Source organism: Gadus morhua, chromosome 14 (genome assembly GCF_902167405.1).
Source record: "Gadus morhua chromosome 14, gadMor3.0, whole genome shotgun sequence".
Classification (NCBI taxonomy): Eukaryota; Metazoa; Chordata; class Actinopteri; order Gadiformes; family Gadidae; genus Gadus; species Gadus morhua.
In genome coordinates, this window is record NC_044061.1 from 21,479,519 (window position 1) to 21,501,225 (window position 21,707).

General features: G+C 42.2%; 2 protein-coding genes across 3 annotated transcripts in view; both read left to right on the top strand.

Annotated features, from left to right (window-relative positions):
- The window catches only part of rasa3 (RAS p21 protein activator 3), a 25,147-nt gene extending 16,617 nt beyond the window's left edge, over nt 1-8,530 (top strand). The window contains exons 14-24 of one of the 2 annotated variants that reach the window (XM_030377136.1): nt 263-386; nt 1,031-1,134; nt 1,454-1,531; nt 2,005-2,082; nt 2,427-2,500; nt 3,909-4,015; nt 4,157-4,239; nt 4,472-4,671; nt 5,126-5,229; nt 5,670-5,853; nt 6,348-8,530. In XM_030377136.1, coding sequence (XP_030232996.1) covers nt 263-386; nt 1,031-1,134; nt 1,454-1,531; nt 2,005-2,082; nt 2,427-2,500; nt 3,909-4,015; nt 4,157-4,239; nt 4,472-4,671; nt 5,126-5,229; nt 5,670-5,853; nt 6,348-6,423 — 1,212 coding nt within the window. In that variant the 3' untranslated portion in view covers nt 6,424-8,530. Of the gene's footprint in view, nt 1-262; nt 387-1,030; nt 1,135-1,453; nt 1,532-2,004; nt 2,083-2,426; nt 2,501-3,908; nt 4,016-4,156; nt 4,240-4,462; nt 4,672-5,125; nt 5,230-5,669; nt 5,854-6,347 lie in introns of both variants that reach the window. The other variant, XM_030377135.1, reaches the window with a different exon arrangement.
- Nucleotides 8,531-8,753: 223 nt separating this feature from the next.
- On the top strand, nt 8,754-21,080 carry pros1 (protein S). The gene is made up of 14 exons (XM_030377137.1): nt 8,754-9,002; nt 9,506-9,663; nt 10,265-10,289; nt 10,665-10,748; nt 12,956-13,078; nt 15,293-15,418; nt 15,829-15,957; nt 16,554-16,794; nt 17,476-17,662; nt 18,159-18,320; nt 18,647-18,815; nt 19,307-19,431; nt 19,531-19,762; nt 20,401-21,080. The coding sequence occupies exons 1-14, from the start codon at nt 8,939-8,941 to the stop codon at nt 20,571-20,573; spliced, it is 1,998 nt and encodes a 665-aa protein (XP_030232997.1). The 5' UTR covers nt 8,754-8,938; the 3' UTR covers nt 20,574-21,080.
- Nucleotides 21,081-21,707: the final 627 nt, after the last annotated feature.

A 21,707-nucleotide genomic window follows, 5' to 3' on the forward strand; every position in this document is an offset into this window, starting at 1 on the left:
TGTGTGTGTGTGTGTGTGTGTGTGTGTGTGTGTGTGTGTGTGTGTGTGTGTGTGTGTGTGTGTGTGTGTGTGTGTATATCTCCTAGAAAACCTGCATCATTATGCAGGTAAGGTCTTTAACTTCGTTGTTGCCATACTTGGTGACCATTTGATCAAATCAATATCTTACTTCGTTCTCAGTTTGTTCGACTCTGATAACCATATAGCCTGTCGTGAGCTATTGCTTAAATATATATATTTATGTATGTGTATATTTCTATAGGAGAACCTGCGTGCGTACGTGGACCGTATCTTCTCCGTCATCACAGCCTCCGGTGTTCGCTGTCCAACTGTGATGTGTGACATCTTCTTCTCTCTAAGGGAGTCTGCAGCATCCCGTTTCCAAGGTGATCTGACCGCAGAATGAATGTCATCTCCAATGGTAAACCATTGGTAGCGTGTAATTTACCATGGTACTACGGCAGTTAATGTAACCCAGTAGTACCCTGTATTTACCATACTACTACTGAAGTTACTGTAACCCAGCAGTACCCTGTATTTACCATACTACTACTGAAGTTAATGTAACCCAGTAGTACCCTGTATTTACCATGGTACTACTGAAGTTACTGTAACCCAGCAGTACCCTGTATTTACCATGGTACTACTGAAGTTACTGTAACCCAGTGGTACCCTGTATTTACCATACTACTACTGAAGTTACTGTAACCCAGCAGTACCCTGTATTTCCAATAAACAAAATGAACAACCAAGAGCTATTGTTGTTCACCTCGTTTCTAGATGAGTAGGTACTGATCCATTACTTTAGCTATCACTTATTTGGTGTGTGTGTGTGTGTGTGTGTGTGTGTGTGTGTGTGTGTGTGTGTGTGTGTGTGTGTGTGTGTGTGTGTGTGTGTGTGTGTGTGTGTGTGTGTGTGTGTGTGTGTGTGTCCGTGTTTGTTCGTGTGTGTGTGTGTGTGTGTGTGTGTGTGTGTGTGTGTGTGTGTGTGTGTGTGTGCGTGTGCGTGTGCGTGTGCGTGTGTGTGTAGATGAGGAGGTGCGCTACACGGCGGTCAGCAGCTTCATCTTCCTCCGGTTCTTCGCTCCGGCGATCCTCTCTCCAAACCTCTTCCAGCTCCGCCCTCATCACCCTGTGAGTAACACACACACACACACACACAGACACGCACGCAAGCACACACACATGCACGCACACACACGCACCCACACACACACACACACACACACACACACACACACACACACACACACACACACACACACACACACACACACACACACAGGCAGTGCTGGTTAAAGTGACACACTTTACAGAACAAAAGGCTCTTAAAATCGAAATAGACTCCACCCATTAAATCCGCTTGCGAGCATAGAAGGAAAGTCGATGAAACAAAATGTTCTGACGCTTAATGCGATCCTTGCCATCACTTGAATGATGTCATCCCTCCCAGGACCCAGCGACCTCCAGGACTCTGACTCTGATCTCCAAGACCATCCAGACTCTTGGTAGTCTGTCCAAGTCCAAATCTGTGAGCTCCTCTAAAACCCTCTTCATGCTATTTTTACTGTTCTATACTATTCATTACGAGAATACCATGATCACATACTAGATAACAAACAACTCTCTCGCTCTCTTTCTTTCTTCCTTCCTTCCTTCCTTCCTTCCTTCCTTCCTTCCTTCCTTCCTTCCTTCCTTCCTTCCTTCCTTCCTTCCTTCCTTCCTTCCTTCCTTCCTTCCTTCCTTCCTTCCTTCCTTCCTTCCTTCCTTCCTTCCTTCCTTCCTTTCTTTCTTTCTTTCTTTCTTTCTTTCTTTCTTTCTCTCTCTCTCTCTCTCTCTCTCTCTCTCTCTCTCTCTCTCTCTCTCTCTCTCTCTCTCTCTCTCTCTCTCTCTCTCTCTCTCTCTCTCTCTCTCTCTCCCCTACCTGTCTTTCTGTCCCTCTACCTACCTGTATGTCTTCCTCTCTATCTCTTTGTCTGTATACATCTTCTCTTTCTATTCAAGGCCAGTTTTAAGGAGTCCTACATGGCGGCGTTTTATGAGTTCTTCAACGAGCAGAAGTATGGAGACGCTGTGAAGAATGTGGGTGCAGCTGCTGCTGATCACATAACACGAGAAGATTCAAATGGATAACCAGATAATAACGTAGAAACAACACCATCACCATGGCAACAACACATTCACCAATACAACTGCACCATCGACCATAGCAACAACGCTATCTACCCTTGCAACAACACCATCGTCAAAGCACCAACACCACTATCTCCTGCTATAGTTCTACTAGAGTCTCTAGGTTTCCCTCTCTCAGATTAATTAGTTATTAATCTGTGTATTTAACAGCCTGTGGTAGTGCAGTGTGCCACAGCTGTACTCTAGTGGTACAGGTGAACTACTATAGCCGTGCCTGATGTGTTTCTCCCTAGTTCCTGGAGCTGATCTCGTCGTCTGGACACTGGGACCAGAAGAGCATCGAGTCTCCCATCATGCTGAAGGAGGGGTACGCAGCTCTGTTTAGAACTACGAATGCAGTGCAGTTCAAAACGTGCCCTGTCAAAACATGGCTGTTTGACTACAGTATTCGTCGTTCCTATTCGCCTCGAGAAACAGTCATCCTAACGATTTCATACTCGATACCCCAGTAATACCCCCTTCAAGGGGGAGGGCGATTACTGGAGCTCAACCTTCATATCATAGTAATCATATATCATTATTACTTATGTGTCATAGTCATCCTATATCATGTTATGATATGTCATCCGTATGATTTCTCTTGTACCGATGTATCATAATCATCATATATCATGATTACTTAGATATCATAGAAATTGTCAATATCATATATTGCCATTATGATTCAGATGTGGCGATAGCAGTGAGCTTTGGCTGATTCAATTCAATTATTGCAATTGTATTTATATAGCCCTTAATCAAAGGTAATAATAATAATAATAATAATAAATGACATTTTTATAGCGCTTAATATGGTACTCTAAGACGCTTTACATATTGCCCTATCAAAACTATGTAAGACAGACTAGGAATAAAAGAAAAACAGAGGTTAAACATGAAGAATAAGGTGGGAGTTAGGTGGGGAAGGCTAGTGTGAAAAGGTATGTTTTGAGGGCAGATTTGAAAGAAGAGAGGGTTTGAGAGACTTTGATGTGGGAGGGGAGTGAATTCCAAAGGGTGGGGGCAGCAACTGAGAAGGCCCGATCACCCCAAGTCCGTCGCACAGTCCGTGGAACTTGTAGCAGGTTGGCAGAATTGGACCTGAGGAATCGGGAGGGGGCGTGGTGATGGAGGAGGTCGGCAAGGTAGGGGGGGGGGGGGGGGGGTAGGCTGTTGAGGGCCTTGTAGGTGATGGGTACGATTTTGTAGTTGATTCTGTGTTTAATTGGAAGCCAATGGAGTTCACGGAGGACAGGTGTGATGTGTACTCTGGAGCGGGTACCAGTGAGGAGGCGTGCAGCTGAGTTCTGGACATATTGAAGTTTTTTGAGGACTTTGTTGGTGGTGCCGACAGGTACAGTCTCATAGGGTTTTACAGGCCATATGTTTAGACACCCCCCTTACCTTAGCCTCCCAGAGGGCAAGAAAAAACTCCCTTTATTAGCAAGGAAGAAATCTGGAGGATGACCACAGAGTGAGAGATCCCTCCCTCCAGGGGTGATCAGAAGTGAAATGGTTGCCATAATTGACATACATACATACAAACAGGCAAAAGCTTTTAAATTGGTGATGGGGTGCTGGCCGGTTAACCATTAGGAGAGTCCACGCATCCAGTCTCCACAAGACACTAGAACAGACCGAATAATGAATCATTCTGAATCTGATCATTGTGTGACCGTGGTGGATGTAGTGTCGTCGTGGCATTGAGAGCGTTGCCTTGGTGATTGTTTCTGCAGGGTGATGATCAAGCGGGCGCAGGGGAGGAACCGCTTTGGGATCAAGAACTTCAAGAAGCGCTGGTTCCGTCTGACCAACCATGAGCTCACCTACCACAAATCCAAAGGTTACAGATACAAAGAAAACGTTACATTTCATACCGTCGTAATTTGTAGATATGTATACGTAGGCTTAAACATGGACTTAAAAATGATGTACATTTAAAGTTTGATGTATAATTGTCCTGTGTCATTTCTCTTATGTCCAGGAGAGGGCGCTCTGTGCAGCATCCCCATGGAGAACATCCTAGCAGTAGAGCGACTAGAGGAAGAGTCTTTCAAGATGAAAAACGTGAGAACAAACAATCTCTGTATGAAGCACGGCAAATAATACTCCCTAGGGGCGCAGCAGTGGTTCACCATGTGGAGCGCGTACCGTCCCCTCATCTCCCATACCTTCCTGTCTATCTCACTCTACAATAAAGCATAAAAATCGTAAAATAAATCCCTGCGAAAAATATACTTCCGAAATATATTGCCAGCCGTAGCTTTAACATGGCTGCCGCTGACCTCAGATGTTCCAGGTGGTGCAGCCCGAGCGCGCGCTCTACATCCAGGCCAACAACTGCGTGGAGGCCCGGGACTGGATGGACATCCTCACCAAGGTCAGCCACTGCAACCGCAAGCGGCTGTCCACGTACCACCCCTCGGCCTACCTCAACGGGCACTGGCTCTGCTGCCGCCTGTCGGCTGACACGGCCCCAGGGTGTACGCCCTGCACCGGGTCAGTACCACCGTCACACACATCGGGACCACCCTGTCACCGACATCACTTCCACCCCCTCGTTCATTAATATACAGTAGCTACCACCCATTCACACACGTCAGTACCACCCCTTCACACGCATCACTACCACCCCTTAATACACATCAGTGCCACGTTCACACACGTCAGTACCACCCCTTCACACGCATCACTACCACCCCTTAATACACATCAGTGCCACGTTCACACGCATCAGTACCACCCCTTCACACAAATCACTTCTACCCCTAATGTGTGTGTGTATGTGTGTTTATGTTTGTGTTTGTGTGTGTGTGCGTGTGTGTGTGGCTGTGTGTGTGTGTGTGTGTGTGTGCGTGTGTGTGTGTGTGTGTGTGTGTGCGTGTGTGTGTGTGTGTGTGTGTGTGTGTGTGTGTGTGTGTGTGTGTGTGTGTGTGTGTGTCTGTGTGTCCAGGGGTCTACCAGACAACATCCAGCTGGATGTGGATGGAGACCGCGAGACGGAGCGAATCTACTCTCTGTTCAGCTGCTACATGAGCAAGCTGGTCAAGATGCAAGGTACATGTCTGTCTGTGTTTATATGTGTGTGTTTGTTAAAAAAAATATATTATTGGGTCAAACGTTCTCCAAACTAATGTAAACGTTCTCCAAACTATATAAGAGTTGAAAAAGATTTGGATTTCATTCTATTTATTTTTTGGCAGCTGGATACATATTTGTACATTATTCCCTATTTGAACAATTTCCATTCGACATCTTGTGTATTTTTTTAAGGAGAAATTGCAAAGGTCTTAGAAATTCTTTTTTGGCGAGAAATGCTGAATAATTGCATGATGTTTTCAAAATAAAAAAGAATCGTTTGAATAATCACGATTTCAATATCGACCAAAATAATCGTGAGTAAGATCTTTTCACTAATCGAGCAGCCCTAGAACATAGCATAGTGTTTCAGTACTATAAGAACTGGGGTAATAAAGTGTATACGACTCTATCCACAGAGGCATGTGGCAGTAGGTCCGTGTACGACGGGCCCGAGCAGGACGAGTACTCCAGCTTCCTGATCGACGAGCCCCAGGAGACCTACCAGACCCTGAAGCTGGTGGTGTCGGCCGTGCAGACGCTGGAGCAGAGGCACACGCAGTACCGCCGGGACCAGTTCAAGAAGACCAAGATCGGCAGCCAGTGCGTAAACACACTGAGCCACTTTGATAATGTTTAATGAAATAGTACATTAACACTGAAAAGGTTTAATGACGTTGTATTGAGGCAGTATGTAAACACAGTGAGAAAGTTTAATAACGTGTTTTTTTTAACATTATGTATACACAGTGAACAAGTTTTATAATTTTTTATTGAAACATTACGAAACAGTTGAAACAGTATGTTTCAATAAAACTTATGTTTCATAGCGTTTTTTGTGAAATAGAAGGTTAACAGGTTTTATGATGTTTTATTGAAATAGTGTAAACATAATGAACAAGGCTATTTATCCCCCAACGTGGTTTATAAAGATTTAGGGACGTAAACACAATGCACAAGTTTCATACAATTTTATTGAAACTTTACAGAAACACAATAATAACTTTCTATTTAAAATGTGTGAACACAGTTAACAAGGCTGCTCATCACCTAACGCTGGTTTCATAACGGCTATTTTCAATGCCTTTCTGTTTCAGGGAACATCCGATCGGAGACAAAAGCTTCCAATGCTACATCACCCAGCAGTCAGAGAGCACCACCTACTCAATCTAAGCCCTGCCCACTCCACATAAGCTCCACCCCTGTGGAAGGTTACCACGACGACCAAGACCAGCAGGATTTCTTTCATTGAAGAAAGACAGCATTCATTTTAACAACTTACTTACACCAGTGTTTTAAAATGTTATTTTTCACAAAAAAGAAGACGAGGAAAAGCTTCACAATAGCAGCTCTTGAAGCTACAAACTGTTTGACTTTTATCACTTATTTCCCATTGGGAGAGGGGAGCATTTTTTTAGACCCCATGATACAAGTGGTCGGAAGGGAGAACCTCTTTACTACGCACTTTACTAGCTGTCCTGAACCACAGGACGACACGCCTCGCTCACACCTTTCGGAGGAAAATGTAGTTTTATTTGTCCTTGTTTTTGAGTATTTTGTACTGATATTAATGTTTATTTCTTTGTATTGGAAGTCTCACAGACCAAACCCACGACGGAAGGACTCTATTTCCCAGGTTTCAACCTTCTCAGGAAGGAGAGGAGAGGCTGCCATGACAGTTTTTGGGACCAATGCTAATGCACATTTTTGACATTCTTCTGCCCGTCTTTAAAGATTTTTCCAGAGCACCCCAAAATAAATTCGGGGGGACTCAGCACCCCCCAAATCCCCCTGTAATTCTCACACTGGCTGTTAGCATCCCAGCGGTTCCCCCTGAACTTCCCTTGACCCTTAGGATCACTGTGCTAATATGCTAATCAGTGGTTGGATTCTGAGTTCAATCTTAAATCAGAAGCACCCACAGGCATTGTCCGTTTCTGCAGAAGGACTCGCGTTAGTTTGAACCTGCTCTGTTTTCGTAAACCTCAGACAGTACAGTACTCTGAACCTATCAGACGGTACCATATCCCTGTCAGATCTTATGGAACCCTAACCCTTTGAAGAATTACATACCCTGACCCTTTCAAAAAGTACAGTACCAATATCCTCTCAGATGGTACTCTAAAACTATCAGACAGGACGATACCCTTAAACTATGAAGATGATATCCTAACCCTATCAGACAGTTCTATCCCCTAACCCTAAACTAGTGTTGTTCCTACGGCAGACTTGTGACATTATTCCAGTGAGTGAAAGTAATTCCCAGCAGTGCCAAACAGTCCAGCTCTCCTGCTTCTCATTCTCTACAATGATCTGGGACCTTTTCAACCACTTTGACCCCTCATGTTTCTAGGTTTCTGTGGGGTTTCAGCAAATTGGTTTAATTCAGGGTTAGAGGTTTCAACCCTACTGTTGAGATAAGATAGTTCCTTATTAATCCCAGACGGTAAATCACAATGAAGCCTCTTGTCCTCCTCTCCCTCCTTAGTAATATTTTTAACAAAGTCACCTTTCCTGTTTGCAGGAACATCTGCCAAATAACTCCTTCGAAGCTGATGTCCGCTAGCGACAAACTGATCTCTCCGTTAGGGTAGTTTCAACAGCTGATACCTGCATGGGCGTTGATGTCCACCAGAGAGCGTAGTTTCTCCAGCTGATACCTGCAGAGTAGTTGATCTCCACTACCCTGCGTACTTTCACTAGCTGATACCCTCAGGGTTGTTGATCTCCACTCGAGATCGTCGTTTCACCAGCTGATACATGCAGGGTCATTATTCTCCACATGAGAGGGTAGTTTCATCAGCTGATACCTGCAAGTTCGTTGATCTCTACTAGATGGCGTAGTTGCACCAGATGATACCTGCAGGGTCGTTATTCTACACTAGAAAGCGTAGTTTAACTATCTGATGCCCAAGAGGGTCGTCAGTATTTGCTAGAGAGGCTAAAGGTGAGCGTATTACTACCTTTACTGCCAACCCTGGTATACTTACGTCTCAAACGCGACCATAATGAACATTTCATATTTTTAATACCTCCTAAAACATAGCTGAAAGAGTGTTGTGAGCTGTGTGTCTGCTAACGATCTATTGAGATGGTGCTAGACTATCCCCGATATTCTAGGATGATCTCACTAGATGAGAAGATGAAGATCCTGATTCAACTACTAAAGGGAGAACAGCGTTTTTTGTATTCTATATTTTGAAAGTATTAAAATAAGAAATATGTACATAAACTGTGTAATGAAACTTCATGACAATGAAGTTGATAACAATGTATGTCACATGGTGTATTATTTTTACTATCTCTCTCTATCAGAATACTCTATTTACTTATTCGAGGATTCGGAGTGCGTGTGTTTGTGTGTGTGTTTGTGTTGAATTCCTCCATGGTCATGTGTGAACGTATTTTCTGCATGAACGCCCACTGTGCTTTCAAATCAATAGACTCAAAGTCCCGCTGCGCCAGGCGCGCACGCGCTCCGTGCGTGCGTCCGCTCCAAGCCGCGTGTTTATGAGCAGCCGTGCACCGTTGTTTCTCATGCACTCTGGCCGAGGACCAGCTCTGGCAAACACTCAACACAACCCACACACACACTGATAGACTGACTTAAAATCATCAAGAGGAAAGTTATCCACTGAGAGTAGGAGAGAAGTAGACGGGAAGAAGAAGAAGAAGAAGAAGAAGAGACATGTGGAGGACGAGCCTGACCTGCTTTCTCGCGCTGCTGCTGGTGCTTGGTGACGCTCAGCAATGTAAGTACCGAAGTGATCAGCTGATCGGGGATCGATCTGGTTCCCCCAGAACAGTGCCCGGCTATTGACCCGACTGTTTGTGGGTCCTATTCTGTGCCGTTCTTTGCTAAATACCAAACATGGTGCCTTCTATCCTCACCGAAGTTGCTCCCGGTGACGATGACGTAGTTTCTGGGGAATAACGGTTTCGCAACGCAACCAAATCCCCCGGGGAGGTTAACCCAGTTCCTCGAGGCTGCTGCCCCGTCGTCGATCGTCCCGTGTGACGAGTTTATCTGGAGCAGCCAGAAATGACATGACCTCTTCTGCATAGTTTTACTTCTTAGAACACTTTATAATTTGTGTGTGTGTGTGTGTGTGTGTGTGTGTGTGTGTGTGTGTGTGTGTGTGTGTGTGTGTGTGTGTGTGTGTGTGTGTGTGTGTGTGTGTGTGTGTGTGTGTGTGCGCGCGTTTGTGTGCGTCCGCGTGTGTACGTGCGCATGTATCTGTGCTCGTGTATGTAGTTCTCAGCAGGAGGTCCGCCTCTGTCGTCCTCGTGAGGAGGAGGAGGGCGAACTCCATGTTCGAGGAGAGGATGAAGGGGAACCTGGAGCGGGAGTGTGTGGAGGAGCTGTGCAGCAGGGAGGAGGCGCGGGAGGTGTTCGAAAACGAGCCGGAGACGGTGGGGAACTGATCAATCAACCTCCCGCTACCTATTTAGTATTTTATTAATAATATCGTATTGCATTACTCGCATAACGTACATGTTATGCGATGTAACATATCCCAGTGATGTTGGGTTCCTTTAACTGATCTAAGGGCTGAAGGAGCTAACATAACAACCAGGGGTGGACATCGTGGAAGAGACACAACAGAAAAGTAAAAGTATATTTATCGTGGTGGAAACCCAAAGGGAAGGGTAAGGGGGGCGATGGTGGAGGCAAATGAAAGTACCCTTTAGCAGAAAAAAAATTCTACAAAAGAGCTGAGTTCCTAAGAAAGAAAGAAGTAGAGAGTAGCCCAGCTATATAACTATCGAACTACTTATTATGTTACTATCAACATGTCTACCTATGTTTTATTAAACTATTATCTTACAATCGAATTATCATACAACTATCAAACTATTAGATGTTACTATCAAACTACTTATTATCTTACTATCAAACTCTCATTCAACTAAAATCTTTCTATCAAGCTATTATTATGTTGCTATTCAACTATTTAATAAACTTATCAGACAGAATTTTTAATGCTTGCTTTTATCCTTGTTTTTTGTTTAGGAATACTTCTACCCTAAATACATTGGTAAGTAAACCAGATCACTAAGAATTCTAGATGTATTCTATATTATAATTCAGGTTTGCAGACAGAGGGACAGATTCTTAATATTTCAAAAGATTTATTGAAATGAACGTCCTAGCTCAGCTGCTACAAGATCACAGGTGTAATCCTAACTCGTTACTCGTAATCGTGACTTCACATTGCAATGATCAAGAGCTATATGCATCTAGTATTATTAAAAATGAAGATTTAGGTGTGATCTAAGCGCTATTATATATAGTAATATTATTAAAGATGCTGTTTAAAAGATGTATTAAATTATTTGTATTTGACACATATACATGATCATTTAATCCATAATGAATGATGTAATAATAATCAATTATATTTATTTTGCAGTGTGTCTGGGATCTCATCGCGTCGGCATCAACCAAAACTCAAACTCTGCATCTGTACCACCTGACCTACGCACCTGCGTCACAGGTAATACAATAGTAGTTCTAATATTAGTGCTAATATTTATGCTAGTTCTTGACTACGCACCTGCCTCACAGGCAATACTTATACCAGTATTTCTACTAGTACTGATGGTCTAAATCTAGAAATAATCCTGGTAACATCAGATCTGTATCACCTGCATAATAGGTAATATAACACCAATACTAGTTTGAGTTCTAATACTAGCACTCATACAAGCACAACGTGGCCTAAGCAGCCTGGTTTGACATCACATGTAATATCAATAATAATAATTTTGGTATAAAGTATACATATATATATATATAAGTATACACATATATAATCGCTATAGTATAATTTATATGCTGCGTAAATATTATATGCATATACAGAGCCGGACAGTAACGGAGTACATTTACTTGCGTAAAGTACAATTTTGAGGGATCTGTACTTTACTTGAGTATCATTTTTTGGGAGTACTCATGACTTTACTCAAGTACATTTGAGAGGCAAATATTGTACTCTTTACTCCGTTACATTTCTATCCATAACCGTGAGTACCCGTTACTCCTTCTGAAAAATAAAAGGAGAAAAGAAAAATCACGGAAGCCCTCAATTTGTTGTTTCCCTCTCAAACGTGATTCCCTCTCAAACTGATTAGGACAGCCTTCAGCCTATCAGCAATCACCTTCGCTTTCCGCCAAAGCCAACTCCACGGTCAGAATTAGATGAGAGACGATTGTTGATTTGATTGATAAAAAAACTCACACATACATAGAATTGTTAGCTGAATTTTCTTTTCTGATATTGCATATTTATGTAAGCTGAGCAATTGTTTTTATGTTCTTGAGTATACTGTTATACTGTATACTATTGTGCTATTGCCATGGTAAAAAGATGAAAATTACTTGATTTTACTTTCAATTCCTTTTACATTCTCCAAGGTGTTAACATTTTTCATAACTCCATGTAGGACGTTTCTATACATAAATGTAAGCACTGTGGCAGTAGTAATGCAATATTTAGGAAACATACTCTTGTACTCTTGATGCTCAAGTACTTTTAAAAACAAGTACTTCAGTACTTTTACTTAAGTAGACATCTGACTGTAGTACTTTTACTTGTACTTGAGTAAAATTTAGCAAGGGGTATCTGTACTTTTACTCAAGTAAGGAAGCTGTGTACTCTGTCCGCCTCTGTGCATATGTAATCTATCTAACTATTTATATAAATTATATGATTACTATGCAAAGGTATTATACATACGTATGCATACATACATTTAGATATATTTATATATATATATATTTATATATATTTATATATATATATATATATTTATATATATAAATATATAATAATTTGATTATAATGTATACTTTGCGTACATATTTTATACCTATACACATGGAGTATATTTACTGTATACTACATACATACAAATGTGAACATACACACATATGTACATCGATATAATTTGTATTTTTACCTCATATATGTGTGTGTTTGTGTCTCTTACTCTCTCCTGTATGTGTGTGTATATGTGCGTCTGTCTGTGTCTGGACGTGTGTCTCACTCTCTATCGGTTTGTGGGTGCTTGTGTGTGTGTTTGGGTGTGTGCGTCACTGTGTGTGTATGTGTGGGTGTGTCTCTGTGTGTGGGTGTGTTTGTGTTTTACTCTCTCTCTCTATGTGTTTGTACGTCTCTCTCTCTCTCTCTCTCTCTCTCTCTCTCTCTCTCTCTCTCTCTCTCTCTCTCTCTCTCTCTCTCTCTCTCTCTCTCTCTCTCTCTTTCTCTCTCTCTCTCTATATCTATGTTTGTGTGTGTGTCTCTCTCTATGTGTGTTGTGTGTGTGTGTCTCTATCTCTCTCTCTATGTGTTGTGTGTGTCTCTCTTACTTTCTCCTGTGAGTCACTCTATGTCTATGTGTGGGAGTGTTTCTCTCTCTATGTGTGTTTTGTGTGGGTGTCTGTGTGTGTGTGTGTGTGTGTGTGTGTGTGTGTGTGTGTGTGTGTGTGTGTGTGTGTGTGTGTGTGTGTGTGTGTGTGTGTGTGTGTGTCTCTCTCTCTCTCTCTCTCTCTCTCTCTCTCTCTCTCTCTCTCTCTCTCTCTCTCTCTCTCTCTCTCTCTCTCTCTCTCTCTCTCTCTCTCTCTTATATATGTTTGTGTTTGTGTGTGTGTCTCTCTCTCACTCTCCCTATATGTGTGTGGTGTGTGTGTTTCTGTGTGTAGAGCTCAGTAACCAGTGTTCCCCGTACCCCTGCCAAAAGGCGGGGTCTGAGCGGTGCGTGGATGGACAGGCCTCCTACAGCTGTGTGTGTCGGGAGGGGTGGAAGGGTCGTCACTGTGAGGATGGTGAGTATTGATCAGTACTAGTGATTGATTATCTGTAAAGGCTCAGTTATTGTTCCATGGCGACGCAATGCAATGACCACGCAGTTGCTTCAACCCAGTCTTGATCCTGCCTTTGTTCTGTGTCGGGTTTATGTTAGCGGACCAATCACAGCCTTTGCTGCTGCGTCGCCTCGATGCAAGGTTACATTTTTTGGGAGGCGCACGTCAGGCCCTTGTGGTGGACGCTAAGGAGGGTCCCGTTGCGTTGCCGCGACTTGGAACCATAACTGAGCCTTTAGTACTCATCACCTTAAGCCCTGTTCATACTCCAGCCATACCAGACACAATATGGCCTCCTCCTTGGGTTCACGCCTAATCTAACTTATAATTGTTATATTTAAGGAAAGATGTTCCACTTATCAATAAACCTGAACTGCAGCCTCATTCACATGTTCAAAATGTCTATTGATAAACACACAACATCCAGAAAACTCAAAGCACAATTTTTTCAAGTGAATTAAGGGCTTTCTTCAAAGCATATACCTGAAAAATCTTTGAAATTCTGGGGAAATTAAACATTTGTAGTCAAGAACACTAACGGAAGAAATATAAATATGACAGAGTTGATTATGAAGGAAAAATGGTTAATGAAGAAGTTCCCCTTAATGCCATTCTGTGTCTTGGCAGTACCTAAGGTACTGCCAAGACACCTAAGGATCACCAGTACACGGCATTATCCCGTTGAGCCACTGACATTCCTGATCTGCATGAAGCCTCATTCATATTATGAATATTTCGATTGATAAGCACACAACATCAAGAAAACTCCAAGTACACATTTCACAAGAGAATTAAGGGCTTTCCTAAAAGAGTACAGATCTGAAAATTTGCACTGTTAATGGTATCCACCTAATGATAGCCGTAAGGTTGTTATACAATAACAAAATGGTCACATAGGCAAAATGGGTTGAGACTGTGGACGTTTGGCTTTTCTATGAAATTGTGGGAAAAGAAAACATTTTTAGAGCAGAAGACCGGGTTGAAAAAGATGCATCTGATTTAATGATTAATATTATGAAATCATTTTGAGTCCAGGTTAATCTAGCAAGGAGAAATTAGGCTAGTTCATAAAAATAATTAAATAGCGCCACCTTTGGGTGCAGTACCACAATTTGGGTTTATGGGTAGTGGGGGGTATTGGTTTCCACGAAATTATAGTTGTATGTTTTCTTATACAATAACAAAATGGTCATATAAGAAAAATGGGCTGACTGCTCCAACTTTATTGGCCAATATTTCTCAAATGGAACTAAATAAAACAATTTCTGTTAGAGGATTTTATGTGGCGATTTTGTTGAATTATTGATAATTTTTGTAACCTGTTTATCTTTTTATCATGTTTGGCTTTAATATGAAATTGTGGGAAAAGTAAACAGGGTTTTATAAATGCATCTGATTCTCGAGATTAATATTCAGAAAGAATTTTGAGTCCAGGTCAATCTGGTGAGGAGAAAAATAAGCCTAATTCATGATTTTTAACAATAGCGCCACCTTTGGGGGCAAATTTGGGTTTATGGATGGTGGAGGTTATTGGTAGCCTGGCACCGCCCACCTACCTACTTTCGCTAAATTTTCATTTCACTTCAGTACTAGTACAAATGAAATGAAGTACGATGGTCTGGTAGGATCAGGCTAGGTTATTGGTAACCATACCTGAACATTTCAAGAGTTGTCGACTTGCGGTATAGGCTGCAGTATGACTTTTACAGAATTTGAGGAGAAAAAAAAAAAAAAAAAAAAAGTATATATATTTCGAACAGCATTTCATATGGTATTGGAAACGCAGAAAGGGAATGAACGCGCAAAGATGGTGGGAATTGTTCAACTGGATTAGGATAAGATAGAGGTCTGCAGTATGCAAGGAGTCCATATGGAGTATGTTTTGAGTATGTCAGGAGAATGTATGGAGTATAGGGCAAGTCCACAAATTACTTTCATATTTTGTGCCAACCATAAACCTGAATCTGCTGTAAATGAGGTAAACTCTGGAGTGGATGGGGATTATAAAAGGGTTGATTATTTTTTATTGATACTTCAGTGGCTCTCTTGCGTCTCTGTAGTAAACCACTCCTTGGTGGATAAATCGTAGAACGCCCTGATGAGACTGCGGCCCATCCGGTAACATAACATGGTCATATTAATATTATCTTGAGATCTGTCTGTTTTGATCAATAGATATTGATGAGTGCTCCGACCCAGAGTTCCCTGCGGGCTGCAACCAGAAGTGTATCAACTTCCCCGGAGGGTTCGATTGTGCGTGTGAGATTGGGTACTACCCTCTCGACAAGCTCACGTGCCTTGGTGAGACCATGTCTGACTGGGAGGAAAGGAGGAGTACCCATGGATATTGTATTATAACCTGTTGTTACATAACCTTACCGTATTCATAGGGTTGTTTTATGTTGTGTTATAACCTGGTGTTACATAACCTAACCCTACTTATATTCTTGTTTTATATTCTACTATAACCTGGTGTTACATACCCTAACCCTGCTTCTGGGATTGTCTTTATGTTCTGCTATAACCTGGTGTTATATAAGATAACCTATCCTATTGGCTAGTTCTATTGGGATGTCCTTAAAGGCCTGAAGTGTTTCTTCTATGACTTCCATTTTATGCTTAGGGTCATTAAGCCACATGAAGTCTGATGTTCCAGATGTTTAACTTGTGTTTGATGTCTCCACATGTTTTGTTAATCCTGTTGTTTCCAGATATCGATGAGTGCCGCATGTACCCCAGCAGCTGTGCCGAGCCGGCCAGATGTGTGAACACGCCAGGGCTGTTCGAGTGTCATTGTCCTACGGGGTTCAAATACAACTTCGCCTCCAGAACCTGCTCTGGTGAGCCTGCAGTTTCCACCCTGGCCACAGGGGGCATGAGAAACCACAGTAACATCTGTTCAAAACGTCACATTTATATCTCTTTAAAACATCAAATGTACAGTATATCTAGATGAAACATCTCTGTTATATATATCGTTAAAATACCGCTTTGACATTTAGTTTAAACACCACAGTTGCATCTAAACACCATCGCTACATCTAGTTTAAAAAATCACATTTATATATATGCCTGTTAGAATATCTCATGTATTTCTGGTTTATTATCATGTTATAATTGTATAATGGTATAATTTTATGATGTAGCAATATAATTTTCTTTTACAGTAATTTCATAACGAGATAATGTTTTTATGTCAATGTTTTTTATGTTTATAATGTATCATTGTGTAAAATATTTTATTATTATTATGCGGATTGTTGTGGTACAATGTAAAAGTGTTTCATATTAGAACTGCATGTTTGTGTGCATGCGTGTGTGTGTGTGTGTGTGTGTGTGTGTGTGTGTGTGTGTGTGTGTGTGTGTGTGTGTGCGTGTGCGTGTGTGCGTGTGCGTGTGTGTGTGCATATTTGTGCGTGTGTCTCTGTGGTTCCAGATGTGGACGAGTGTCTCCTGGCCGTGTGTGACGACGTGTGCGTGAACACGCCGGGGAGCTACACGTGCCACTGTGAGGGGAGGGAAGGGCTGCGCATGGGAGAGGACGGGCGCACCTGTGAGCCCATCCCCACCTGCCTCCCGCTCCAAGACCAAACCCACCCTGAGATGCTCTACCTGGGGGAGCAGTTCAATGGCCTGCCCCTTGTCTACCTGCGCTACCGCCTCGCTGAACACACCAAGTAATTTATACAGCTACAGTTATATGTGTGTGTACACTCATCTACCTGAATACACCAAGTAATGTATACAGTCATATATACAGTAGATTCGTATGTGTATATATATATATATATATATATATATATATATATATATATATATATACTCATCTACCTGAATATACTAAGTAATGTATACAGTTATAATATATATATGTATGTGCATATATATATACACTCATCTACCTGAATACACCAAGTAATGTATACAGTCATATATGTTTCCTTAGTGTATATATCTATACTCATCTACCTGAATACACAAAGTAATTTAAACATATATATATATATATATATATGTATATATAATATATACACTAATCTACCTGGTTACACCAAGTAATATACAGTCATATAGAAACGTATATATATGTTTATACAACGGGGGACCTAAATCCAGCGATCTGATTGGTTCCCAACTGTTGTATAATGAGCGTATACATAACTGTTATGACGCCCGATACTTTTGTGAAAGTTTGCATATCACTCCGCGCCTGGAAGTAGAAACAGTTACAAAGTAAAACATACCATACAATACCCCAAGTAATATAGAGTCATATATATATATGTGCTGTATATATATACACTAATCTACCTGAATACACCAAGTCTACATCTATATGACCTGTGTGTTGAGCCCAGGTTCTCAGCAGAGTTTGACCTGCGGACCTTTGACCCTGAGGGTGTGGTGCTGTACGCAGAGACCAAGCAGGGCTCTTGGTTCCTGCTGGGGCTCCGGGATGGAAACATCGAGGTCCAGTTCAAGAACCAGCACGGCTACAAGGTCACCAGTGGAGGGAGGGCAGTCAACACTGGAGACTGGCATGTCGTGAGTATACTCTGTTACTACTATTATTTATTTTCTATTATACAGGAAAGTATTAAAGGTAACAAATTTACAATTTAAAACGGGCCTGACTCAGTATAAAGCTGTTTTCCAGCAGGTTCCTTGTTCTGCAGCACATATGACATACAACAGGAACAAGGCACATCACACGTCACATTTACATACAGCACATCACACGCACATAGCATGTCAGACCTCGGTAGGACCATCACATAGACAACAGACTGAACACCGACATATAGTGGTCTATAAACAGTCGGTGTCACTATACTACTATACTACTGCCACACTTAAGAACTACTACCACACTGTACAGTAATACAACACACCCGAATGCTACAATGCCATACTCTGATGTGCCTCAGGTGTATCTCCGCGAGTTGGTCATGATAAATAACCATTTTTCAGTTATTCGTTGTTAGTTGTGAGTTGTCGTGTCGAGGTGCTTCTGAGCTCCGACCGTGTGTTCCTGGTTCAGATCTCGGTGGATGAGCTGGACAGCAGCATCAGTGTGAAGATCGGCCGCGAGGCCGTGATGAACATCAACAGTCCTGGAAGCCTCTTCTCCTCAGCGGGCGGGATAATGGACACCAAGGTCTTCATCGCTGGTCTGCCAAACGGGACCAACATAATCAAACCTGTGAGCAGCCTCATTGAGCCCAGCGCACACAGCTGCCAGGCGAAACCAGGCGCCCGTGTTATGTTTTGTGTAGCAACCCACTAGCACACACTCCCGGAAGCTCATCGAGAACGCATCAATGTTCGATCCCAAGTCTCGCCACACATGATTTAGCATTTTTATTTAATTTTATTCCAGTATACATTAGTGATAGGAAGTTCAGATCCATTCTTGAACTTCCCATCACATCCTGCGAAGATCTTAAGTCTACGATATATGTTGTATATATATATATATATATATATATATAGATATATATATGTGTATATATGTTGTATGTATATCAGATGAACCCTCGTCTCGATGGCTGCCTGCGTGGCTGGAACCTGCTGAACCAGGGATCATTGGGGATCAAGGAATTCATCCAGGGGAGGAAGAGCAAACACTGCCTCATCTCCGTGCAAACGGGCTCCTACTTCACCGGAGCTGGCCATGCACGCTTCAGCATCCCCTACAGTCAGTGTGTGTGTGTGTGTGTGTGTGTGTGTGTGTGTGTGTGTGTGTGTGTGTGTGTGTGTGTGTGTGTGTGTGTGTGTGTGTGTGTGTGTGTGTGTGTGTGTGTGTGTGTGTGTGTGTGGTATAAATAGCGTGAATAGTGTACATAACTATATCAGTGGCGAGGGGTGACTTGTCAATGTGCCGAAGTCGACATCTATGCACATATAATCTATACGGTGTACCTAATGTGTGTTATTGTGCATTAGTATATATATTATATATGGTGGGTATCTTAGTATATATAATGAGTGTGTAGGTGCATCTAGGTATATATATTATATTTATGGTGTGTATTGGGGTATAGATAATGTGGATCTGGATATGTATAATATATATGCTGCTTATCTTCGTGTATATGATGTATGCTGTGTATCTAGGTACACAGTATGTATAATATATATTGTGTGTATCAGGGTATATATATAATGTGTGTGTGTGTGTGTGTGTAGGTGGTCAGGTGGAGGTGCGTCTGTCCATCCGTCCCTCCAGCAGTACCGGTGTCCTCTTCGCCCTGGTCTCCAACCACTCCGCCCCCCTTTCCGTCGCCGTGGTAAGGCAGGGAGAACACGAGGCGGTACGTATTCACCATTGTCTCCATCCTCATCCTCTCCATCCTCCACGCTGAACCTTAGTGTCGGCTGGTGACCCCTGACCTCTGACCCTGTGCCTCCAGAGCCTGCAGGTGTTCATGGAGGGCGTGCCCGTAGCGAGGCTGGACTCCCTGATGCTGTGTTTCCCGGATAAGGTGACGGTGGTGCTGAGCTTCAACACCACCCACCTCCTGCTCTCCGGGGACCCCACCTCCCTCACCTCCTACGCCCCGCCCACCACGCTAGGCCCTGCCCTGCAGAGGCTGGCTGTAGCCATGACGACGCCCCTGGAGACATACGTCGGGGGGCTGCCCGGTCAGTCATGCTTTATGTCTTACACATTTTTTATTTTATATTCACTTTAGGTCATACAGTGTTATACACTCTTTATTTCGTATTCACTTTTCATAATAAAATCGTAATCACATTCTTTATTTCATGTTCCCTTTTTCATACAATAGTATACAAATTCTTTATTTCATACTTGCCTTATATCCTACAATGTTCCCTTCATATCCACTACATCACTTCATATTCACTTTATATTTTAGAATCTTACACTCCTTTATTTCATATTTAATTAATATCTTATAATCTTAAACACATTCTTTATTTCATTTTTATTTATTTTTTTTACAAAAGTGCACTCAGTCTTTATAACATATACCCTTTGTATCTTAGAATAGTTCACTCATTCTTTATAACATATACCCTTTGTATCTTAGAATAGTTCACTCAGTCTTTATAACATAGTCCCTTTGTATCTTAGAATAGTTCACTCATTCTTTATAACATATTCCCTTTGTATCTTAGAATAGTTCACTCATTCTTTATAACATATTCCCTTTGTTTCTTACAATCGTACACATTCTTTATTGCACTCTCGCTTTGTATCTAGCAATCATACACACATTACTTTTCTCACCCCTCTCCCCTCCCCTCCCTCCGTCTAGACGAAGTGCCTCTCTGGACCACTCCGGTCTCAGCCTACTACCACGGCTGTATGACTGTGCAGGTCAACGGAGGGCTGCTGGACTTCGACGAGGCAGAGGCCAAACACAACAGCATCAAGTCCCACTCCTGCCCCCCGTTCTCTCCCCCAGACACCCAGCAACACAGGAAGTGACCGCATCAACCCTTCCTCCCCTCAAGAATGCTCGTCCAGCAGGTGATGGTGGAACCTTGTGGACAGCAAGAGGAGGAGCTGTGTAGCTTGATCTGAACACACCACTGAGCTGGACTTGTGACTGATTTTTATCTGGGGTATTTCGGGACATCGGGAGAGGTTTAGGCTCCTCCGGGGTATTTGGGGACATCTGGAGTAATTTGGGGACATCTTTGGTTATTTGGGGACATTCTGGGGTATTTGGGGACATTCTGGTGTGTTTGGAATCATCTCGGGTATTTAGGGACATCTGGGGTATTTTGCAACATTTGGGGTATTTGGGGGTATGTGGGGACATCTCGGGTATTTGAGGACATTTGAAGCTGGCTGTGAAGTCCTGGTTCTAGTAACAATTATGTGGTCTGCGTTTGGGACTTTATGGGGGACATGCATGAAGATCGTGAAATTCAAGAAGAAGCAAATTGACAAGTGAGTGACATTTGTGGACTTCCACAAATGGAAAGTTTAGAAAGACAATACACATTGCATTACATGTATTTTATTGAGCCAAACAAATGTATATTGTTTCGTCAACTATGAAACCTGTGTGTTAAGCCACGAATCGGGATGAGTCAATTAATTTGTAATATTTAATTCACTGCATAAATCCCGCTAGAGGGCGACCTGGGGCTACATGGCCGCCAGCTATAGTGAAGCCTTTTTACTTTAAGGATAATTGATAATTTGCACGGAATACTTTCGTATTTTGACAAACGTGATCTTCCAAGCGTTTACTTATTTCAATTTGTGTTTAAGTCGTTGAATACATGTCTTAATTTCTGTCTATCACTTTTAATAAAAAATGACAATAATAACAATAGTTGAATATAAATGAGTTTGAACAAGACCACATTCCAACATGTTAAAACATGTAGTTCGGCAAATATTTTAGGCCAGAATGATATGCAGTCATAGAGAGACATAGGCTACTATTTATGTTACTATTCGATGGGATGTTCACCCAAACCTACAATAGAACACAGCAGCAAATCTGGACGGGAAACCGAATGACTCAGAAAAATATGAAGACAGCAAGTTGAATAGAAAAGAAAGATCGACAGAAAATTCTCCATGGATGACAAAAACAGACGTGGG

Coding starts and splice junctions, on each gene's coding strand:
- pros1 (XM_030377137.1), top strand. CDS start 8,939: ATGTGGAGGACGAGCCTGACCTGCTTTCTCGCGCTGCTGCTGGTGCTT. Junction 9,003..9,505: donor GCTTGGTGACGCTCAGCAAT/GTAAGTACCGAA, acceptor TCGTGTATGTAG/TTCTCAGCAGGAGGTCCGCC. Junction 10,290..10,664: donor CTTCTACCCTAAATACATTG/GTAAGTAAACCA, acceptor TTTATTTTGCAG/TGTGTCTGGGATCTCATCGC.